Genomic DNA, 23,632 nt, shown 5'->3' with positions numbered 1-23,632 from the left:
ATATTGATTAATTTATCGACAACTTTGTGAAACCGACAGAAGCATTAGCTGTTGAGGACTATCGTGATGTTGTTATAGTCGCTGATAATAGGTAATTTCTTCCGGCGTTTCAACAGGTATAATAGAAAATTTTAAATGAAAGACTCGCGTGAATCATGAGCAAGAGCCATTTTTCATACAGTAGCTCACGAAAGTTTTCAGCGATTATAAAAACTTTTTATGAAGGTATTATATGTGTTATACGAATTATCCTGAAATTTCATTAGCATTGTAGTGAGACACGACTGTCATCATTATATTGGACAAATTTTTAAATAGTCAGATAATGTATATATAGAAATTACGAGATATTCATTCAGTAAGTATAAATATTTGTACAGATCACTAAAATATCTGACCAATGAATTATCATTATGTCAGTATGTAACAGTATCAATTCTGTATTTGAGACCATTATTTATGTGTCACACGCTCAGAAGCAGTAGTGGGATACACAAAACATCCTGCATGCCACAGCTAATGAAACAATAACCAGATAGTAACGGAATGACCGCCTCTGATATACACCCGACGCGAACCTCTCCAGAGGGGCTAAAACCTCAGTATAAGAATCCTACTCTGAACCGTCACTCTGTTGCATTCGTATAATAAATTTTTCTACTATATCTAAAGTTCAATTCTTTACCTTATTTGTAAAACGTTCGAACTGCGACGCGAGGAGACCACCGGTGATCTGTCAATTTCGTGATTTTTTGTATCTCCTACGTGACATATGCTATGCCATTATTGTTTATTAAGTATATGTTTGCAGTAAATGTTTTATATTTTTTATATATGCTTCTGAATCGAATTGAAAATTTATCAACATAATCACGATGTGATTACGATGAATCATGTTTATTACTGCCGTAGAGGCATTAGAAACACACACAAAGAACACGGTACAAAAAACAATTCTCTTTCTAACGGTTTCTTCAGTATATTGCATAGTTTCACGATTGGCTCACTGCAAAACCAATCGGCTGATGATAGAGATAAACATGTGGTGGCGCTTGGCAACAATGTATATCGCCGAAGCGAAGTGCCTAATAGCCATCAATATCCCGACGGTCCTTCCGCCGAATGTTCGAGAAGAAGGCGTGTTTGGCAACAGTGCGGACGCCTAACAAACGCGTGGATAGTGGGGATATTGAGGGGTGACAAAGGAAAAGGAATCGGATCTGAGCGAAAGTCGGTTCTAAGAGCTTCAGTCTTGGAAAGTCACGGCTACAGTTCGGAAGTAAAGTCTCATTAGTGTATGTAAAGTGTAAAGAAATCGAAGATGAAAGTAAAAAAAGAGAGAATTTATTTCCTCTTTAATATATTTTACGTTATAATAGCGTTGAAGCACTGTTTATGAGAGACCGACGAAATATAGCAAGGCCGCGATAAAGCGTAACTGCCGATGGGCCTAATGAAAGCCATCGATATCCCTATGGTCCTTCGTCAAATGCTCGGTAGAAGAAGGTGTACGTGACCACGATCGCGGACGGTTACGAAGATATGCGTAGTGGGGATGTCGAAAGATGACAAAGGAAGAAAGTGGATTAGCAGTGTAGTTGTCAGTAAGCAATCGTCAGTAGGAGTCGCGAGTCGTGAACAAGTCGCTAATCAAATTAATAAACTGTCGAATAAAACGCCGAGTATTTGTTTGGCACGTTTTATACCCTACGCCTCACTGCGTTAATCAAATTTTTAAAAGTTTCGTATAACACGTATAATATATTCATAAAATGTATATAACAGTAACGAAAAAATTTAACAAGATTGTAGAAGATGGACAAATCGATGTGACGACTGAGAAAACTGTAGCTTTTGTTTTCTATCTTTTCTCGATAGGAAAGAAAATAAGAGAAAAAGGCAAGTTAACTAAAGAGTTCATTCTACGAGACTATCGCTCGCGTGTGTGCAACTGGAACGAACGAGCAAAATGCAACCAGCAGCGTTACTTAATTCAATTTCTTTTCTCTTTTGGTTCCAGGGGAGTTACCAGCCGCGGTGCACGACGGTAACGGGGTCTCAAGGGCGTTCCTCAACTTGTGGCTAATTCACTTAACGATGAGTTACGTTTTTTGCAGATGACAATACTAAGGTGAGTCAATTATCACTGAAACGATCCCGTTGAAACCTTACTGTGCATCGTTCCAACATGTCCTGATCCTTGTATAACGATAGTTCGGAGTTTTGAAGCTTTAAAGCTCAACGTTAAAGGTTGAGATTTTTAAAATAACGTCATATAAAGCTTCAAACGTTAAGATTCTTAAAGCTTTTGAGGTTAGTGTAAAAAATTAATAGTATTTCTGTATGTTTGATTTATAATCATTGATTGGTTTAACTTTTTTTTGCAATTAAATTATCAGGTTTTAAAAAAATTATTCATTTGCAATATTCTGAAAAGAATGTGGTAACTTGTCTCTTTGATTTTTAGTTGATTTTTACGTATATCTCCTTAATGAATAATATACCATATAAAATCATACATCATATGAAAGTAATACTTCAATTTTCTTGTCGGATGCAACAAAGTCTGCACATAATTTCTTTTGAATCACTTTTTATTCGCTATTACTACATACATAGACAATAAGTTAGATAACAAGAGCTTTTGATATTAAAGGATTAAACATTGAAGATTTTAAACTTTTATGATAGCTTTATGACTCGAGCCTTAAAAGCTCGAGTTTCGAAGCTTATTCTAGGGACACTAATCTAACCTTTCTTATCACATAAATACGTTATCAAACCACCTAATCCAGCGAAACGATCGTAAAACGGCCTGAACAACTCGTCTTGGAGAATCGATTGGCTCGAAAAGCGAAACGCTTACTATAGAAGCTGGGCTACGATTCCAATTTGAACCTTCGTCGTGTCGTTTCACGGAAACTAGAAGAAAGATCTAACCATAGATTCTCTCGTTTCACTGTAGAGATCCGATAATACGATCTTGTTTTGCATCCTCGCGAATGTTTCTATGGAAACTGCATAGCAACAGCCTCTGCGATTGTATAAAACCGTCTTTGCCAATTATGGTTATTACGACGATCATATTATCACGTTCCTCGTCGTCTATTCGATTGCTACCGAGCAGTCTGTCTATTCGCATATTTATTAATGCTCCAGCGTGTCGCTTAAATCGTTCGAGAAACACAGCCAATAGCGATTCGAGAATAGTTACGATCCGCTTTCGAATTTCGTGTATCCAATCCGCAATCGTCGTGTCTCTGGATTTCTCCTCGATATTCGTATCTTTCGTTCGTTATTTTTAGTCTAATAGAACTCTTTTGTATGTCTCCGTTTTTTTCACCGTTTTATTTTTTGCAGTTTCCTTTTTGTCACTGGTGTATGGCTACTCTGTTTTCGCAGGCTCTGCTCGCTCTTTTCTCATTCCCTTCTTTTCACGAAATGAGTAGGTTTGTTTGCGATTGCGAGCCGTTTGATAGCATTCCACCAAGGCTTTCTTCCTTCATTTCTGTCAACTTTCCTCCACCTTGCTCGCTTTCTCTGTCCTTTATTTTCTCTTTTGCTTTTTTGCCCGGTGCGCTTTTCCTGGTCCTGGGATTTAGTGCTCCCTTCGTAACTCTCTGTTTCCGTTTCTTCACTTTGCTCTCTTTTTATCTCATCCCAAATCTTTCCTCTTTTTTCTCATTCTATCCCGTCATTCCCACTTTCCTCTGTTTTATGATCTTCCTTTTCGGTTTGTCTGTTCCTTCTGTTCCATGCGCCGCTTGCTCTTTATCTTTAACACGTCGGATTTTCCGCTTTGTTCTTCTTTAAATTTCCTCTCGACGCAACATCCAGCTATGATTCCTTTTCATTTTGGTTTTCTTTTTCCTTCGCCGATCGTTTTGTTTCGTTTCACTCGCGTTTTGATTCAATTTCTACTTCACGAAGTTCCCTGTATCAAAGTATTTTCTTTTCTGCCGAACTCTTTATATCAGTCTGTCTCGTTTTTCCTTAGCCACGTCATTTATTTCTTCTTTATTCGCTGGATGTTTCCGCAATCCGAGTTACAGACGAGTTTTCAGATGCGCAACTCGATAGTTCATCGGCTCGAAAGAAAGTTGCGTCAAGTTTCCCTAGCTAAATCTGCCTCAATTTCCAGAGGTTTCAAGTGAAAATATCTATATGTTCATGGTTTAATGAGAAACAAATTGATCGATTTCCACGTGATTCTTGTCGCCTAACCGATTAATCAGGTTCTTTATATTGAAACTCTTGTAAATTAATAACTGATAAAGTATAATAATTTTGGTTGGTTAGATCAACTTACGTAGAGATAACTAAATTATATCATACTTACATTAGCAAACATTAGAATTGATTTAATTAAAATTGGTTTCTTTTTAAAATATCTGTTTCCCCTAGTAAAATTATTAACCCTGAACAAAGAAATTGATAGAAATTTCTGTTTTTAAAAATGTTCTTTTTTCATGACATTTTTGCTAAATAAGAAAATTATAATCTTTTAATAATTAATAAAATGAAGTTATTATTATAAATGATTATGTTTCTCTGAATAATAGAATTACAATTAGATAAAGAAATTATTACTAGAATTTATTATTCGAGGGATTGAAAATGCGAATGAACTCATGTTCCTCAACTAAGAAGTTAATATTTCGTTTCGTATTTCAGCAACTAAGAAATTTTTTCGTCCTGAAACATTTTTCATAATGCATCAGAAGATACGCGTCTCGGTATAGAAAATAAGTTAAGCTCGTCCATCTTCATTTCGATAACTTTCGACGAGTTTCCGGACCTTGATGGCCACGGTTATCCACATCGTTAAATAATTCAATCCCCTCGATTAAAATTTACAAGGATGCCAGTATTTTCCTAGAAACTTACTGGAAATTCGCAGAATCCCTCAGTTTCGTCAGATTAATAATAAATAATCAGTGATCGGTGTTTCTCGGGTAAACTCCTCGCTTCGCTTCGCTTGAGTTTCGTTAACAAAAGCGAAACGTCCGTTTCTTCGCTATAGATGGAAATCGATTTCGTCGTTTGCTTCCACCAGTCGATATAGAGTAAAATATTGCAAGCTACAGCGTGAGGAAGAAAGAGGGAGAGAGAGAGATTTACTACAATTTAAACGGTTGGGCTCGATCATGGAAATCAAATCTATTTAATTGGATTTTACACGATTTACGTTTCATCACTCCGTGAGCTAGTGGAATAAATAGAATGAAAGGGTTGGCTGTGAAATGTCCGCGTGAACACCGTTTTATCATGCGTCGTTTAGCACTAATAAATTAATCGATGATCGTAAATAACCGGGAATAACTAGAAGTTTAACCAATGCAACGGATGAAATTGTGGAAGACTAGATGACGAACTTTCGAAAGTGTTTCAGGAAAAAGAGATAAATTTTCTTATATCAATTTTACTGATGACTGTCTATTGAAATATATAAATATATTTAAGGATGATCTGCTTAATTATTCATTATTAGCAAAAATAACAAAAATACTGTCAAATCGCTTTATTGTATATTAAATCCTTAAGATAAAGTCATTAAGATAAAGAATAAATAATTTAACACGCTTGAAATGAATAGATTGTATCACCTATTTACATCATAGCATCTAATTTCCTTAACAGAAACATGCTACCAAAATTCACAGTATTCTTAAATTTTCTTTATTTACATATTGCGTATGAGTCACTACATATCTCGTTTTTAGCAAGCCAACCGTTGTGACCGGGTCACGAGATATCTTGTTTTCATGTTTTTTCGACTGAATCGATGACTTAGGTAACCAGAGACAAATGTTTTTGTTACGTTACCAGGGTAATGCCTTGTTCTTTCTTGTGACAAATGATTAGCAAAACAACTGAATGTTGACATTCCAAGCATGTAAAAACTATCAGTCAGTATAGCCAGTACATCGGTCGATCTGTGTCGATCGTATACCGTACCTTATAAAGTGTTTTATTGCTGTACATTTTGTTATTTCAAAGTTCGTGTTTTAATTTGTAAGGAAACAGCTTTTTAAAAATCACTTACATTCTCAATCTGTTACTGATAATTTATAACAAAAATTATTTTATGAAATAGGCCCTAATTCTATAAAAGTAGCAAAATGACACATAGATGTAAAGAAAATGAAAGTCAAAATGAATTGTTGTTTGATGATTTTATCTGATGCACCAAATAACTCTTGCGACGGAAATGAATTCAGTGATAGCAGCAATATTCTTGAATTAAGTGATGCGATTAGGTATTGAAGAAGACTAAATAAAAAATATAATACCAAATGCAAATTAAAAATCTGCATATATGTATCCCATTGCTTGCCAAACATGCTTCTGGTGCGTTCAAAAATGTGCGGACCCTGGGAGCGCCTTAAGTCGTACACAATGTGTTCACAAAACCCTAGAACCATAAAAGATACGAACCTCTCCAGAGATTCACATTTAAGCTTTGAGGAGACAAATCATGACAACACCGCAGCAGAGTGACACATGGCGGTGTGTCCTGTGTCTGAGAACGGTAACCGGAAATTGCCCCTGATTTCTCATAAACTCGCGAACGGAGCAGAAAACGATCGAATGCAACCGGTAGCCTGCAGTCGTAGTTCGTTATTCTATGCTCTATCTAGCGTATGATATATTCCTCGGTTCCGTTTCGAAGATTCTGGATCCCCACACGTCACTATTTCAATCTCGTCTCATACACACATTTGTTTCATATCGAACGTCGATACGGTCGATGAATTAACGATATTCATAGTTCAAGGTTTTATCAAGGGGATTCCACAGTATTTCGAGGATATAGTTTCAGAGGAGGGGAGAAGGAAACTGGGGTGCCATGTGACGGGTTCCGCGGAAACTGTAGCTTATGCAACACAGCCTGCGACCAGCCGTATCTCACCTTCCGTGCTTTCATTATCAGTTACCATAGATCACCGCGAGCGAGCACCAATGACGTCGCATCCGTTCATCTCTCATCGCGAACTGTCGCGTTCCTCGACCAATGACGATCCATGTTCCGTATCGCGCTCTGTACATCGATATCGATAATGTTCATCAGAGTACAATAAACTGCAGATCATTAACAACTCTGCTACCGTTTTTGCAAATCTATACTACAATCTCGTTCGAGTTTTAAAAATAAGGCTTTTAATACTTTCATACGTTCGCTGTCATAAAGGATTGGAATAAAATATCCACCACAGATCAAATTTTATTTTTTGCATTTTTGTATAATATTTTTAATATATTAAAATATACGTGTATTTACTATAATAACTGTTGAGAATTTCGGATCTTAATAGCCGAGATAATGGTGTATGGATATTAAATTTACACTTGGAATTTATATTAGAATAGTTATATATTTATTTTATAAATGATTCCAATGATATTCATCGATACAAACTTGCACGCGTCTCAGCACTTCCGTACCTGACTGTTAACCGACTGAACAGTTTATATTCATCTGTTTTTGAGACGCTGCACACACACATGCTTTTACGCATTGATATTTACATATAAGTAGTACTATTACGCATCTAACCTAATCTAGCACACAAAATTATACATATCTCAATAATAACTGCTTGAGATTTATCTTCTTACGTGTACATTTATTTATTTCACAACTTAGAAAATTGTTTGGATTAGAATTAAATGTAAATTGCTCCTGAAACGTCATAAGTATGTGATGCTGTAAACGAATGTGTTGATTGAAGTTGTGGTATAAAATTGATATACATATTAATAACAATTATTTGTCAATTATAAACTTTGAAAATTTTGAAAGATGAAACGACACGATTGAGTGAAGGGTGGTCCAAAAAATGTTGCAGGGTTCAAGAAGAAATTTTTATTTGACTTTGTAAGTGCTCGAAATTTGAAGTACATATTATTTCTTTGTTTCTTGCATCTTACTGTCTTCTCTATTTTTCAATTATAAATTTTGAAAATTTTGAAAGATAAAATGACACGATTGAGTGAAGGGTGGTCCAAAAAATGTTGCAGGGTTCAAGAAGAAATTTTTATTTGACTTTGTAAGTGTTCGAAATTTGAAGTACATACTATTTCTTTGTTTCTTGCATCTTGTTGTATCTTCCTGTGTCTTGTGTCCTGTTTTTGAGAGAAACAAGGAACATTTGTTATATTTCTTTTCGTGTGCATAGTACATAATACATATTTCAAAGGAATATGTAGATTAAAACGTCAGGAAATAGAGATTTAGAACATTCTGTTGCGCAGTGTCTTCTTAATGTTTGTGCACTAGCGCGATTGTAGTCCGATTAACAATGCTGTAACTAACGAGATTAAGAAACATATCCCGGCTTAATATTTTCTCTTCGCATTATCGCGCGGTTGGAACAGGAACGAAGGAACATGGAAGAACGGTGATCCGTAATGTAAACAGTTTAGTAGCTGTGATTCATCGTTTAATCCAATTGCGAAACGGTTTGCGTTATCTCAAGAATCACGAACCGAGTTTAAAACAAAATCAATAAGCTTTCAAGGTTTGCCATCAATCTTCAATAACCGTTGATCCTTCGAGCTCCATTTAAAAAAGAACTTTATTTAACACCTGCCTCGTAACATAGAATTTTACTCGTGACACTTATAATTCTTATTTAATAAAGACAAGTTGTAATTGTAATAAAATGTATATACTTTAATTGTGAACTCTAACTGCAGTTTCAATTTTCTATTCTGAATATTATAAATATAAAATATGTGCAATGTCTTCAAAAAATTCCACGTTTCCGCAGTTACTCACGCTTCTTTACGAGTTGTGAAGCTCTCGATCTTTCTCGATGCAGTAGACAGCATATCAAAGAAAGCCAGCCACAGAATTTAATGAGGAATCCGCTTTGCACACTTTTCCAGGGAGTAATTGGCACTTCGCCTCACGCTAATTGACAGATCCATTCCGCGCCCTTTATCGCGAGTGTGAGGAATCGTCTGTAGAAAACGGGGTTACAGCTAATGTACGCTGCCATTCACCGCCGTTCCTTTCTCGTCTTATAACCGTTTTATAACCACGTTAAAAGCTACTGTCCAACTTTCCAATCGAGTTTTCAGTCTCTGCTCCAATCGTCTTCGGAATTTATACTCTACTTTGGACATAATTAGAATTAGCTGACAATAATTAGAGCATCGTTACTACGAATGGTTCTATTATTACATCAACCGAGCAAATAACAGAGAAAAATTCCTACATGATTGATAGATTGATTTGTTATTAGTATTTGTTCTAGTTATTGATTTTGTGATAGAAAGATTTACTTTTAGATAATAATTGAGAAAAAACGAACAAGAAATGGACAAAGATATCATATTTATGTAACAAAGAGGGTCGCATTCCTCTTCTTATTTCTGTCTTTTCTCATTTCATTCCATCAAGATTCCATCAAAATTCTGTCACATAAAAATATTCTCTTCGAATATTGTGTGAAGTTTCAAAGCGTGAATGCCAAATTTCATTCTAAAACAATGGCCGCTTATCACAAAGAGCATATGACATTTAAAACTTTCCAAACTAAAAGGGGAACAGTCTCTTTTAGAAACTTTACCTTTAAAGTCACGAAATTCCTTGTGTCGTAAATGTTTTCACCAAATCTCTTAGATCATACAGTTTTTCTCCCACTGTACAATAAATTGCTTCCCCGCCATTGTCTACGCCGAGACGTCTTTAATTCAACAGACACGAAATTTACAGCGCTTTCCTAAGTGCTTAAACTTAATTAAACTACAACCTCGTGCTCCGTTTTCTCTCTTTTCTCTTTTTTTTTTTTTTTTTTTTTCTTCAGAAGGGAGGAACAAGCACGTGTTACTATTCAGTCGCTAGGTTTAGCACAACACTGGAATGGAAAATTACGTGTCTTTGAAGGGAACTTGCTTCTCTAGTCGCACGTCTAAAAATATATAACGAGAAATTAGAATGTTTTCCGTGACAGTATTTTTGCTCATCAACAGGAACGAACCTGGATGCGTTAAACGAGAGGGTAAACGAAGTTATGGCGGGACGAGAACTTGCAGAGGATTAAAGCCTCCCTTTCTCCGTTATTCTTTTCAGGGAATTACGCTCTCTCTCTCTTCTTTTTGTCCTCCCTCTCTTTGTCTCTCTATTGCTACGATATAAAGAGACGGATAGGATCGTTCGATGCTTCGAAACTCTCGAAAGCGTTTCGACGCAAATAATAGAAATTAGTTCCCGTTTGATCGAAGTTTCATTATCCATTCTTCGGTAACCATTCGTGCAGCTGACAAGCCGCTTTGCCAGTATCGTCCGAATGACGAACGAAGTCGGGATAACGAGCCACTGTTTTACTATTGCGAAATAACGATCGAACCGTACCGTTTCCATGCTTGCTTCGTTCATCGTACTTCTCTTTTAATGGCCGCTACCGCGAATTGTTGTTCTCCTTGGTCTTTTACCCTACCGTTTGCTAGAGGTTAAAAGGAACAAATAATAGAACAAAAATCGGATATCGAAATGTAGCAGCTAATCACTTAGTTGCAAACTTCTACTGGTTAATAATTTCTTTGTATTAAAGATAATCAACATATTGGTATTGTAACTAGATCGTAGAACGTATTTTTTAACTATGCAATGATGAACGTAATTGATAGATAAAAATTGTCAAAATATGATAAAACGATATAACGGAATCGAAAAATCAGTAGGAAATAAATCTATTTCTGGTGGGAGACGAGTGAATTGAGAAAGTGAGGAGATAGAGCGAGTACGTAAAAACTTCTGTCAGGAGGTTGCTACATGTTATACAATTTTTTTTTTTTTTTTATTTGGTAGTTTATTTACAATCAATTCTCATAGAGAATTGTAAGTAAATTATTATGGCGTGGTACTGTAACTTGGATTATAAGAGTTTATAGTATTAGAATTTAATCTTAAAGTTAAGATTAATAATCTGTGAAAGACACAATGTTTATGTTAAAATAATATTCAGTGATATTTATTAAGCAGAACTTAAATGTATACCAAATGTATATAAGCGAGTGATATAATTAACAAAGTATGCAAGAATTGTTGATTGTTGGCCAGTTACTCTTAGACTAGACGCAGGTAGTGACCCATGATCATCCCTTACATATTTTGAACCCCACTCTCTATACGGTAATGAATATGACCTGTTTAAATGCCTGTGTGAAGTTTATTAAACAGAACTATAGAACCAAATGTATATAAGTGAGTGGTATAGAATTGTTGAGTATTGGTTAGTTATTCTCAGACTAGACTTAGGTAGTAACCCATGATCCCTTAAGTACTTTGAACCCCACTCTCTATACAGTAATGAGTATGACCTGTTCAAATGCCTGTGTGAAGTTTATTAAACAGAATTACAGAACCAAATGTATATAAGTGAGTGGTATAGAATTGTAGAGTATTGGTCAGTTATTCTCAGACTAGACTTAGGTAGTAACCCATGATCCCTTAAGTACTTTGAACCCCACTCTCTATACAGTAATGAGTATGACCTGTTCAAATGCCTGTGTGAAGTTTATTAAACAGAACTACAGAACCAAATGTATATAAGTGAGTGGTATAGAATTGTTAAGTATTGGTCAGTTATTCTCAGACTAGACTTACGTAGTAACCCATGATCCCTTAAGTACTTTGAACCCCACTCTCTATACAGTAATGAGTATGACCTGCATAAGTGTCCTGTTCAAATGCCTGTGTGGGTGCTTGTGTAAGAACATTTGTGCCTATGCGTGTAATATCGTTGTATTCCAACAATAGTATGTTTGATTCTAGTTGAATCTAATGCTTCAATCTAAAGGGTATTGTCTTTTTAGTCTGCGGATCCGATCCGTCGTGTCAAGTAATTGGGTAACTAATGAGTTTTGGTGGTTGTTAATTCTTATATTATATCTGTTTCTGAACTTGGATATTTCTTCTTTGACTGTGGGTATCTTAAAGTCGCGATGTATTGTTTCGTTGGTAACCTTGTTTGTTTTTTCAATGATGTTTTGTTATTGATTGTTATTGCCTTGTCTATTTTTATTGTCTATTTGCTCGTAATATTTACGATTGGCCCGATCATCGTGCGAATGGCTCGAAGGCTGCGCGAGCTTGTTTATGTTTACGGCTCAAAATTCTCGAACGTACTTCGTAAGTGAAGGGGACATCATTGGGATGTGCGGAGCCCAAATCCGACCGCCGGTACGCAGAATGTAAATAGAGCGGCAAGCAGGAATTCATCGTTTGTCGCCTTCGATTCGTTGTAAAGAAAAGATTATTTAGTTCTGAAATGGAGAAAGCGATAAGCTTTTCAACTAGAGTATTCCGAGGGATCTTATGGCAGATATCTCAGATCTTTCATTTGGTCGAGAAGCATACTTGTGAGACGTACATCAGTGATTTTTTCATCCTCAAAATGTTTATTAAACAGCGTGAAAATATATTTTAAAGTGAGGAGAGTAGATATAGAATAGGAGCGATATAGAATAATATAATATATTATCCAGAATATAAATTAATAAAAAGTATGGTATAATGTGTTCTTAATATTTTTATGTTGTATATCCTCTATATAATATCGTATATTTAATTAACTCGAACAAGAAGAGCGTCACCATACTATGGTGACGGGGCCCTCACAGAAGTATACCACTCTCCACATAGATATGTGCGAAGTGGCGACAAACGTATTAATATTCGTGACGACACATGAGTCATAGGACGAGGCGAAGCGAGAGTGACTCATGTTGTTGTTGTGCCTTGGATTACGGATACCGCTTTGACATACGAAATTGGCGCGAGATTATCTCCAGGCAAAAACAATGTCACCGTTGAGGGCAACCGTCGTTCCAAATCGAATTTGAATCTTTCAACTCCCCCCCCCCCTCCGATCAGTATAAATAAGCGGACACGATCGTGAGCGAAGCAATTACAAGTAATCAATTCTGAGCGATTATCGAGACATACTGAATATCTATGAGTTATTATCAAGTTATCCGCGAGCGGCCTATTCTATTTTATTAAACACTTTGCACGAACGTCTATCGACGGTATCAAACTAGTTTAATTATTTATTCTAAATACATTTGACAGTTGCAGCAGCAATCATTCTCGTCATTTCGTTATACCGACCCATTTATCATCTGCCACATATTAATTCTAAGGAAAAAGAAATTTCTTATATTTACTTGAATTAATAATTATGTATAAGCTATATAAAGTATAACATATTTGAAAGGAAGCTTTTCAAATTTTTCTTCTTCACTTATTTGCAAAATCTCTTTCTACCTTTGAATTTTCTTCAAATAATCAATCGTGAATGTGTTAAAGTACAAACAGATTCGAATTCCCGTACACAAAACGTTGTGTAGAGATTTATACAACAGTCGATTCAGCCGGATTCTACGTCACAGTTATCACACCTTCTGGTATCGGTTGTGATGCTATTGTGAGGGTAATTAATCGACTGTCGCGAAGCTAGGATCGCGATTAATTTGACGAAAGGCATGGATAAACGGATTGGTCGGCTTAACGAACAGAACCGCGCTGTTTTTCACACGCGTTCGAACGTGTCGGTCTCCTTTTTCCACGCCGCCAACCGTTCCAGTACTCGATCGCTGGCTGATGTCCAAAAAAGTGACCGCAAATGGAGAATCGATGGAACAACAAGCGCATTCATCGGACTCATTAATTCTGTAACTGCGTTGCCCGGCCGCGTATCTTCCTCTCCGACCGATTTATCACGTTCCAAAACGAAAGTATAAACAAAACATAGCCGCGTGGTTGGATATTCCCATATGCAATTTGTAGAGTCCTTCAACACAGAGACGCAACATAAGCTAAAAATTTCAAGAGCAAATATTTCATCTCTTTTATTATAGGTGCTTATTTATTATTATCGTTGTTATTGTAATAATGAGAAATGGGGAATTTTCGTTCAAAGGGAAAGTTCTTTATTTCAAATACGTTTATTATCTCGGAAATATCTTTCTCTGTTGTCGTGTTCTTTATTTACGATATTACTATATACATAATATCGCGATATAACTAGAATATATTATATACATAATTTTAAATATTATTAGAATAACCGTTCCAACGCATCCAATCACTCATTGAACAATCGATCATCCTCTTTAATCATTGTTCTGATTATCGGTAAAGTTTGACCGTCTTCTTAATTTTTGCCAGGATAGACATTGACTTTCACGTGTTTAACACAATGCAATAATGGTAAATATCGATATCTCGTCCACGTCACCGATTGCGATGATTTTTGAATATGTCATAGAGATCAACGTTTAGAACAAATTTTTTCTATATATGAAATAGCCGCTCGGCCTTAGTTTCCGAGATATTTCCAATGAATCGTCGGTACCATTACAGTAAATTCTGCCTATCATTATGCATCCGTGTCAGTCTGATTGCCGTAAGGCGGTTCCATAATACAACACTTAATCCAGACCTAATTCTTATTTTTTGTTCGTATTTCATATATGTATAAAATATGGAGATTGAGTGAGGAGACAAACGTGTTAACTGTATTTGTGACTTCACAGATAGACATATTAGCCCATTTGCATCATGGCCCTACTTACGAGGACTGGTCCCTATGACCGCGCGCGGTCGGATGTAGTACAGTAAATTTTTTTTTTTTTTTTTTTATTGATTATTTGTTAAAATTTTTACAATTTGTGCAGAAGGACATTTGGTAAAATATCATAGCTTAAAGAATAAAATATAGCATGTGGATGGTTACCCCCAGCGGGGTTCCATCTTCTAGGTTTCCTCTTGCATCTCTATTGCGAGGTCTGCGGGATGCTTCCTCTTCAGTCTTCTTTCTATTTTGGTTTTATTTGTTTCAGCAACCAGCTGTTTTGGGTGTGCTGCAAGTCTTTCTTTGTACTTTTTTGCGTATCTAGCGATTTCCTCTTTGACTGTTGGAATTTTTAGATCTTTTCGTAGGTCTTCATTTCTGACGTACCATGGAGCGTTAACTATTGTCCTTAAAATTTTTGCTTGCTCTATTTCTATTTTGCTTATGTGACTCATTGCTGCCGTCCCCCATAGTGGGACTCCGTATGTCCAGATTGGTTTGATTATTGTTTTATATATATTTAGTTTATTCATTATGCTTAATTTAGATTTTTTATTGATTAACCAGTACATCTGCTTCCTTTTTGCACTTATTCTGTTTATTATTGATTTTATATGGTGCTTCCATGTAAGGTGTGTGTCTAAATGTATTCCTAGATATTTGGTAGTACAGTAAATGACATCCGAATTCTTCATGGAGTTTATCGAAAATTTACTGTCCAAAACGATTGGTAGACAATATTACTTCGCAAACATCGCATCTTACATTCTTTATAACAGAGGGAAAAAATTATTTATTTAAAAAAAAATAAGAAATAAGAAATTAAATCATATTATTTCTCGTGGAATTCTTTAAAATGGTCGATACAATAAATATAGGCGAGATGCTGACAAACGGGTCAAACGTGATCTCTCACGTCTGAAGAATTCTTAGCGACTGAAATAAAAAGCAGTCGCAGCACGCGGATTAATCCGCGCTTGGATGCAAGTGGGTTAGTAGTATATCTTATTCTTACGTTTGAGTTAGATGCCATTTTACCGTAAGGCGCTACAACGATAGCGGAATTATCAGCAGAATTCATTGTGTGACATCAACAATTTTTACGAATATCTTAGAAACTAAGGCCATGCGAAGGTTATAAAAAAGATGGTTCAAAATATTGATTTTTACAACATGTTCAAAAACTATCGAAATTGGTGAGATGGGTGTAATATCGATAATTACCCATTTTATTTCATAATGTATTATGTATGTATAACTCGTTGAACTCGTCTTCATATTAATGAGGACACTATGTACTTACTTGAAATTACATTTAGCAAATCATCAAAGATCATCTAACGTGATTTATAGAAATTTGTTTAAATCGTTATATTTTCTACCTTAAGCAATATTTTTGTATTGCATATTTTTTTTCTTGAATCCTTATAATCTCAACAAAAGTGGATACGTATTGGGTGTTCTAATTTTACCGAATCTCCAACCCAATTTCGACTCTCTCATGCACATAACTTTTTTCAACGTAGACACAATATTTTTAAGCTTTGCCTTCGCTCTACGTAAAAATTGTTCATTTTGACGAGGTAAAAAGGAACGCGACTATATTGGCGATATCGATCGCCAAACTCAATTAAAGAGTTGAATTCATAACAATTCGTAACAATTTGGTGAGATGAAAACTTGACAAGCCTGATGAAATTCTAGAACTACATACCCTTTCAGCTGTCATATTAAAAACCGTGTATTTTACCGAGTTTACCATGTGTTACAGCGGATTCTTCACCGAACGATTAAACTATTTCTTCACCATGTATAAATACGAAATAGATGATTTTGGGAAACAGTGAATAGAAACACCACTATGCTGTAAAAAAAGATCCATTTCAAATCAATGAAATCATTACCTATTAATACTCTGCTTTAAGGTGTTCAGCTTTCCTATCACTACACAACTGACCAGAATAGAACATTGAATTTATTTTGCTTTGTTTCAAAGAACCAGCAAATTCTATGTATCAATTTCCTACACGTATCAATATTTTTCGACATTTCTTTTTCTAGTTATCTATATATAAAAGTTCAATAACCTGAAATAGAGTGATATCGGAGATGAAAATATTTTTCTATTCTGGATATATAATATCTTTTTCTATTTTTCTATTTCCTTTCTATCCATCGAATATCGTGATAAGTTTTGCTGGAAAAAACTGAAACACCTTGTATACAGTTAATGAAGACTGTACCTTTGGCTGATCAGATATTTTTCTTACTACTGAACTGCCATTATTGTTATACATTATTGTACATTTGATGTTGTAGAATATTATTGTGAAACAAATTTGTTGGAATTTTGATTGATCATCCAACAAACGTGTAAAAATAAGAAAAAGCTGTGAAACATTTCGCGAATGTAAATACGTAAAGTGTTTACGGCAAATCCGTAAGAGTGGCATGATTGCGCGAGTTGGACAGCCACTCGTCAAACTGTCATAAATCTACTGCAAGAAGAGTTATAACCGACGCCGCTCCATTGTTCAAGGCCGCTTTATCCTCGTCACCGGTTTCCTCCGGCACGAATCTCCGAATTTCCAATTTTCTCTCGTTGTTATTCGTTTTTCCCGTTTTGCTTTCGATTCGTCAATCCTGCAATCGTGGCACGCCGACGCGGCGGCTTTTGCAGAATCTGCAACGATGCGACGCGTCGATTGGCCTTGCATCGTATACAGGATGATTCTGTAGAAATGAACGCTATTCTCCGTCCTTTCTTCTTTCATGAAAATCCATTTGTAAATCTCTTCTTTTAAGAAACTAAATTTTGATCCGTCAACGATGAAAAATTGAGTTCTCCTCGCCTTTTTTTTATATTCATACATGCGTTGACAAGCGCATTGAAAATCAAATGACACGTTTTGAAATTTAACGTGAATTGTTTGCGAACAATTTAACGTTCACGTACAATTGGGATCCGAGTGAGACACATGAAATCCATACCGCTTAAAACTACTCAATATATTTCTTAACGTTTCATAACCTATAACTCTAGTCTACTGCAGAATCAATCAAAATTGTCAATTTAAATTTAACATATCCATTAGCATCTTATATATCTAGCTTTGGTAGAGAGAAAATAGCTATGACTCTCAGTTTAGTTAGTTGACTAACTAAACTAAATTCTGAATGAGAGACCAGTGATTAATATATTTAGCCATAGTGACTTGATCGTATTTATCTCTTGGTGAATCAGTGAGTTGCTCATTCAACACAATCAATAGGAGTTGTTTGACAATTTTTCATCGTCTTACCAGAAACAAATACGAAACTACACAAAGAAGAAGAATATCCTGGTTTTGCACTGAGCCGCTGAGGATCAAGATTTATCATCATTTTATTGGATCATTTTTCCGAATGTTAGGAAGACAATGGCCTTTGTCTCCTGGTTTTGTCCCATATCGAATCGGCAGAACGAGCCACGTTCGAGTTTTAAAACCGGTGCATCGAAGATTCGAAGGTGTAACCAGAGCTGCACGCTTTTGGTTTGATTTATGCGATCGCTATAGTGACATAGTGATAAATGAGTGCACTGGATGCGCCGAGAGTGCTGGGTATATCGATTTTTGCGGTGTACGATTCAATCTATTTGAAACTCTATACTGTTTAATATAATGTCATTTGGTCATCGTATTCGAAAACATTCGTTGCTGGTAGTGTTTTTTAATAAGACGTTCAGTAACACGTAACTTAATACACGTATCAAGTGATTTCTGATGAATCTTTGATTACGACGAGCTTTTGTCTACGATAACGACGGGCTACGGGTCTTGAAAGCTGATACTGACAATTCTGGATCGTGCAACCTGATATCTATACAATATCCACGAGTTATTAGTCCAGTGTTCATTAAGAACTTTATGGTCATGGGGTCCTGCGAATTGAAATTCGTCGCTATCATATTGCGATAACTAGAGATTGCTACAATTTGAGATTCGTCGATAGTAACGTTTAAGTGTATTCCATTTATTTTAAGTATATTAATTGTTATTCATCTTAACGACGTTCTAGCAATGCCCTTGTTAATGTCCATTTTCAACTGCACTTTTATTCATACAATATTTATGTAATAATCAACATGTACTCGTGATTTAAGGTTCGATATTAATTTAATGTTGATTGGTACACTACACTGCTCAGGCCCATTTATGTAATAGAGAAAAGTAAGCTTTTTAAATTTTCTTATTGTAAGTAAATTTGTGATAATAATTCTAACTATAGAATCTGTAAATTAATTACTATAACATCCAGATGATAAAACAAATCTCTATTCATTGCAAATAGATTTTAATTTCTTTAGTCATATTTAAAAAAAATCTAAATTACTGTAAACATCCTCACTCTCATGATTAGTATTAGTATAAATTTTCTTATTGTAAGTAAATTTATGATATATTATTATATTCTATATTATAGAATAATTCTAACTATAGAATCTGTAAATTAATTACTATAACATCCAGATGATAAAACAAATCTCTATTCATTGCAAATAGATTTTAATTTTTTCAGTGATATGTAGAAAAAATCTAAATTACCGTAAACATCCTCACTCTCATGATTAGTATTAGTATAAATTTTCTTATTGTAAGTAAATTTGTGATAATAATTCTAACTATAGAATCTGTAAATTAATTACTATAACATCCAGATGATAAAACAAATCTCTATTCATTGCAAATAGATTTTAATTTCTTTAGTCATATTTAAAAAAATTCTAAATTACTGTAAACATCATCACTCTCATGATTAGTATTAGTATAAATTTTCTTATTGTAAGTAAATTTATGATATATTATTATATTCTATATTATAGAATAATTCTAACTATAGAATCTGTAAATTAATTACTATAACATCTAGATGATAAAACAAATCTCTATTCATTGCAAATAGATTTTAATTTCTTTAGTCATATTAAAAAAAAATCTAAATTACTGTAAACATCCTCACTCCCATGATTAGTATTAGTGTAAATTTTCTTATTGTAAGTAAATTTATAATAATAATTTTAACTATGGAATCTGTAAATTAATTACTATAACATCCAGATGATAAAACAAATCTCTATTCATTGCAAATAGATTTTAATTTCTTTAGTGATATGTAAAAAAATCTAAATTACCGTAAACATTCGCACTTTCATGATTAGTATAACTCTGTAGCAGTCCTTTAATGCTTCATAATTGAATTGATAATTGAATTTGCAAAATCGCTCATCCAAGCCGCATCAGTAACGATGCATTCGACGAACCTGACGCGAAGCGGAACTCTTGAAACGGAATCCGCGAACGTTCACTCTTCGAGCTGAATATGTATACCAGAGTACAAAGCAATAAATCGGCGTCAACGTCTAAATCACAGTCGATATAATTAGGTAATCGATTCTACACGACGAGCCAATCAAAGCCAAGGGTGTCGTTGAAGCTCCGTGTAAAATGAATAATTAATATGTTCAAATGGAACTACACTTAAATTGTGTAGCAGCACTCATCCGACATTTCCGTTGCACGTGCACAACTATGTCTTCTCCTAGGCCAAATATCCATTACACGCATCTACACGGGAACCGACGTCTCTCATTTGAATTCACACACAAAGCTGCGCGCATGGAAACATGCTGGTCTACATAGAAACGTAGTACTATGCGTGTTACCAACATTTTCGTCGTGTTCCGTCCGTAACACGGACGAGCGTCCCTCAATGTATTCATATTCGAAGTTACATGTCCCAACGGTGCTTCAATCTCCGTGGAAGATTGAACCGAGATGCTGGTCGTATTTCGGGAACCGAGTCTTGTAACGAACTCCTATGAAATTCGTAATAACTCGCGTTTCTGTTCCGAGTTGTGTTCGTATAGTTTTGAAATTCTCTCAAAGGATCTTGAAGGCGATAAAGAGCGTCTTGAATGGACGATCTTCGTTTAGCGTTGTATCGTGCATGTTTTGCGATTAATTAATTCTTTAGCTGTGACACGTGTGTATGATGAATATCTATAGGTAGTTACTTAGTCGTGATGTTTATTCAGAAGTGATGATGAGCTACTTGGATTTAATTGAATCAAAGAAATACTTTACGTTTAAGTGAATTGTTCCTTGTAGACATTCGTGTTGAAATAAATAAGTGTATTAATGTAATCTTAGTTGAAGAACGTGTCTTCATGTAGTAAAAATATATTGGTCGGAATGAAATTGAATCTGATGATCGAAATATCTCTATTTGTTTTTTGTAATTTATGATTCTAAAAGAAATACTAGATTAACGACATAATTTTATATAATAATAAAATGCAAGAGAAGTAACAAATTCTAAAATTAATATTATAAAGAAAAGACTCATAATTACTGTGATTAAATAGTATTCAAGAATTCCTTCCACCGCAATTAAATTATAAACCTCATCGACAAAAATCTTATATGTTCTTTGTTACATTCTTGGACGAAACATTTGTCGACTAAGTCATTTGTCTTCGAACGTTTGACGGATAGTCAGCAAAGAAAAAGGGAAGAGGAAGTGAATCGTATTTGTAGAGAGGAGTTCGAGTAGAGTTCCGTTCGTTTTTTGGTATACGTTGTTACGCGAATCCCCCTACAAATAATCCTGAAACGGAAATGAAACGGATTACGGTCGGTAAAAAAATCTCATCTCCGCACCCTTTTATCTTCTACGTTAATACGTTATTTCGGTTTTATTGCGCTGTTCCACTAGTGAGTGTCCAAAGGTCCACTCTACGTGAACGTATTTGTCCAAGATTGATTTCGCTTCCGTATTTTGAATTATTAAAGCCGGTCTACCTCTTTGACTCGTGTATACTTGGATAGGATAGTTGATTATCTATATGTTTCCATTAATGTTTGCGTTGATTAATTACTCGAACGTGTTTTGGAGCGTGAATAACACACGATAGAGAATATTTGATCATGGACAATGTGTCTGTAAATACCGTGATTATAGATATTAACATTGCCGTGATTATAGATTATAAATGTTTAAAACAATCCTTCCGTGATTTTAGAAATACCAAATTTTCTGGCAATGAATTTTATGAATAGTGAATAACAAAGAATTTTAGTTCTAATTCTAATGTTTAGACGACGTGAGTAGAAAAACTCTGTTTCAAGAAACTAGAAGATAGTGCCGTTGACATAACCTCACTTTTGTCTCTTTTAGGTAGCACATTGTATTCTACTTTTCATATTCATAAACTATGTGGTACTATGTTTTCAAATTGGTTTTTCCATGAAGTTCAATATATCATCTACCTATATAGTGGTGGTCATCAAAGACCCACGTTACTAAATTTTTTAAAATGATTAATTTTTTAAAATTAATTAAATGTTGTGGTGTAGCATGTTTCAATCTACAGCCGCTTTGAGGACAAATATATCCAAATTCGCGTGGTAGTCAACGTGTTAAGGATACGAAAAGAAAAATATACAATGTTGCTTGAAAATAAATTCTATATTTCTAAAAATTATAAAGTGTGCTAAATATGTAAAATTTGTTTCAGGTTATCGCAACAGCGCCAAGACAACCACCGGCGGTCAGACATGAATTTCACGGCTGGAAGCAACAACATAATATCGCGTGTCGTCGGTGAGATTAATTAATCACGGACTAAGCACCGGTCACGATAATCGATTCTCAGGATCAACGATAGATCGTCGATCTACCTGATCGATCTGATCTTTACGAACACCGGTGAAACAGAAAAACATCGTTTTTACCTTTAATAATAGAATTTCCTTTTTCGGTCGATCGATTTGATCAGTAGCTCATCCTCGAAAAAATCGGCGATCGTTTCGACGATAATTATTCGCGAGTTAACTTAAAATCGTGTAAAAAAAAAAGATTAAAATCTTTTTTTTCGCTGGAGAAATATCGCCGTTATAAAGTGGGCCATTATTGTACAGATCTAATTTAGATGGACGCTCTAGACAGTGCGTAAAAAGTCTTCAAGATTATTTGTAGTTCGTTGTCCCGATGACGAGGAACATCGGATGTAGGAGAATAATGGACGACGGAACATATAGAATGTTGAAACCAACGAAAAGAAGTTGGCGATGTTTGGAATGTTGCGTCAATAGTGGTTATCAAAGATTTATCGCTCGTTACTGAAAGGATAGCTGAAGCTTATTGAATCGAGAATGATATTGATTGAAGAAACGAGTATTACGGTTAGACCCATTGCACACTGAGTTCTTTAGAGTTCCGATTATATTTCCTTCATATTTATCGTCCTGTATATATTGTTACTTATCAATATATATATATATATATGTCGGGTTGACGTTGGGGCTTGGGTTATGGGCGTGTAAAGAATACCTTCGCCGGGGTTGTTCATTGTTGTTGCACAATCGAGATAGCGTTTATTATCACGGATACAGGTGAAATAAGATCGACCAGTGACCGCGGTAACTAGACGCTAATGGCAATGACCTTAGGTTCGATATAGCGAATCCACGGTCCACGGGCTAACTCTTTGTTAAACTCAGAATAGAATTTTATGCACAAAAGTAACGTTCGCTATGACGCTCGGTATATTGCTCTCTAGACGATGTGTCACTCTCCAAGGAGATCACAAGAATAATTGACTGATGGAAACTTTCCTCTCCTTACGATTGCGTTCGCTTTGTTGAACGTTGACCCGGGATACCAACAAAACTGCAGCCACCGTTGCTAGGCAGACCCGCGTAGCTTCGACATTGCTCTTACCCGGGATTTGATTGTTAACATAACGTGTGTCTTATAATATTAGTACTTTTCTGTTAGGTGGAACGTTCATCCCGCGACCGGTTGTCGCCTCGAGCCTAAGCTCATTGCCTCAAGTTTCGAATGATTGTGCCTGGGTTATTTCGTGAATGCTATTGAGGTTTTTCTCCAAGTAATTCCAACCCCGTTGTCCTTTCATCTCCGACATATATATATATAATATATATTAGGTTGGCTAGAAAGTTCTTTTCGTTTTTTAAATAGTAGGTAAGTATAAAATATGT

The 23,632-nt window shown here is 35.3% G+C and overlaps 1 protein-coding gene across 2 annotated transcripts in view; it reads left to right on the top strand.

Annotated features, from left to right (window-relative positions):
* LOC139988342 (uncharacterized) overlaps window positions 1-22,694 on the top strand; it is a 446,678-nt gene extending 423,984 nt beyond the window's left edge. For both annotated transcript variants that reach the window (XM_072005637.1, XM_072005638.1), the window contains 2 exons: window positions 2,021-2,131; window positions 22,147-22,694. In XM_072005637.1, coding sequence (XP_071861738.1) covers window positions 2,021-2,121 — 101 coding nt within the window. In that variant the 3' untranslated portion in view covers window positions 2,122-2,131; window positions 22,147-22,694. The remainder of the gene's footprint in view (window positions 1-2,020; window positions 2,132-22,146) is intronic.
* The last annotated feature ends 938 nt before the right edge of the window (window positions 22,695-23,632 follow it).

Source organism: Bombus fervidus, chromosome 6 (genome assembly GCF_041682495.2).
Source record: "Bombus fervidus isolate BK054 chromosome 6, iyBomFerv1, whole genome shotgun sequence".
Taxonomy (NCBI): Eukaryota; Metazoa; Arthropoda; class Insecta; order Hymenoptera; family Apidae; genus Bombus; species Bombus fervidus.
Note: the sequence above shows the minus strand (reverse complement) of the source record. Positions and strands in the feature narration are given on the sequence as shown.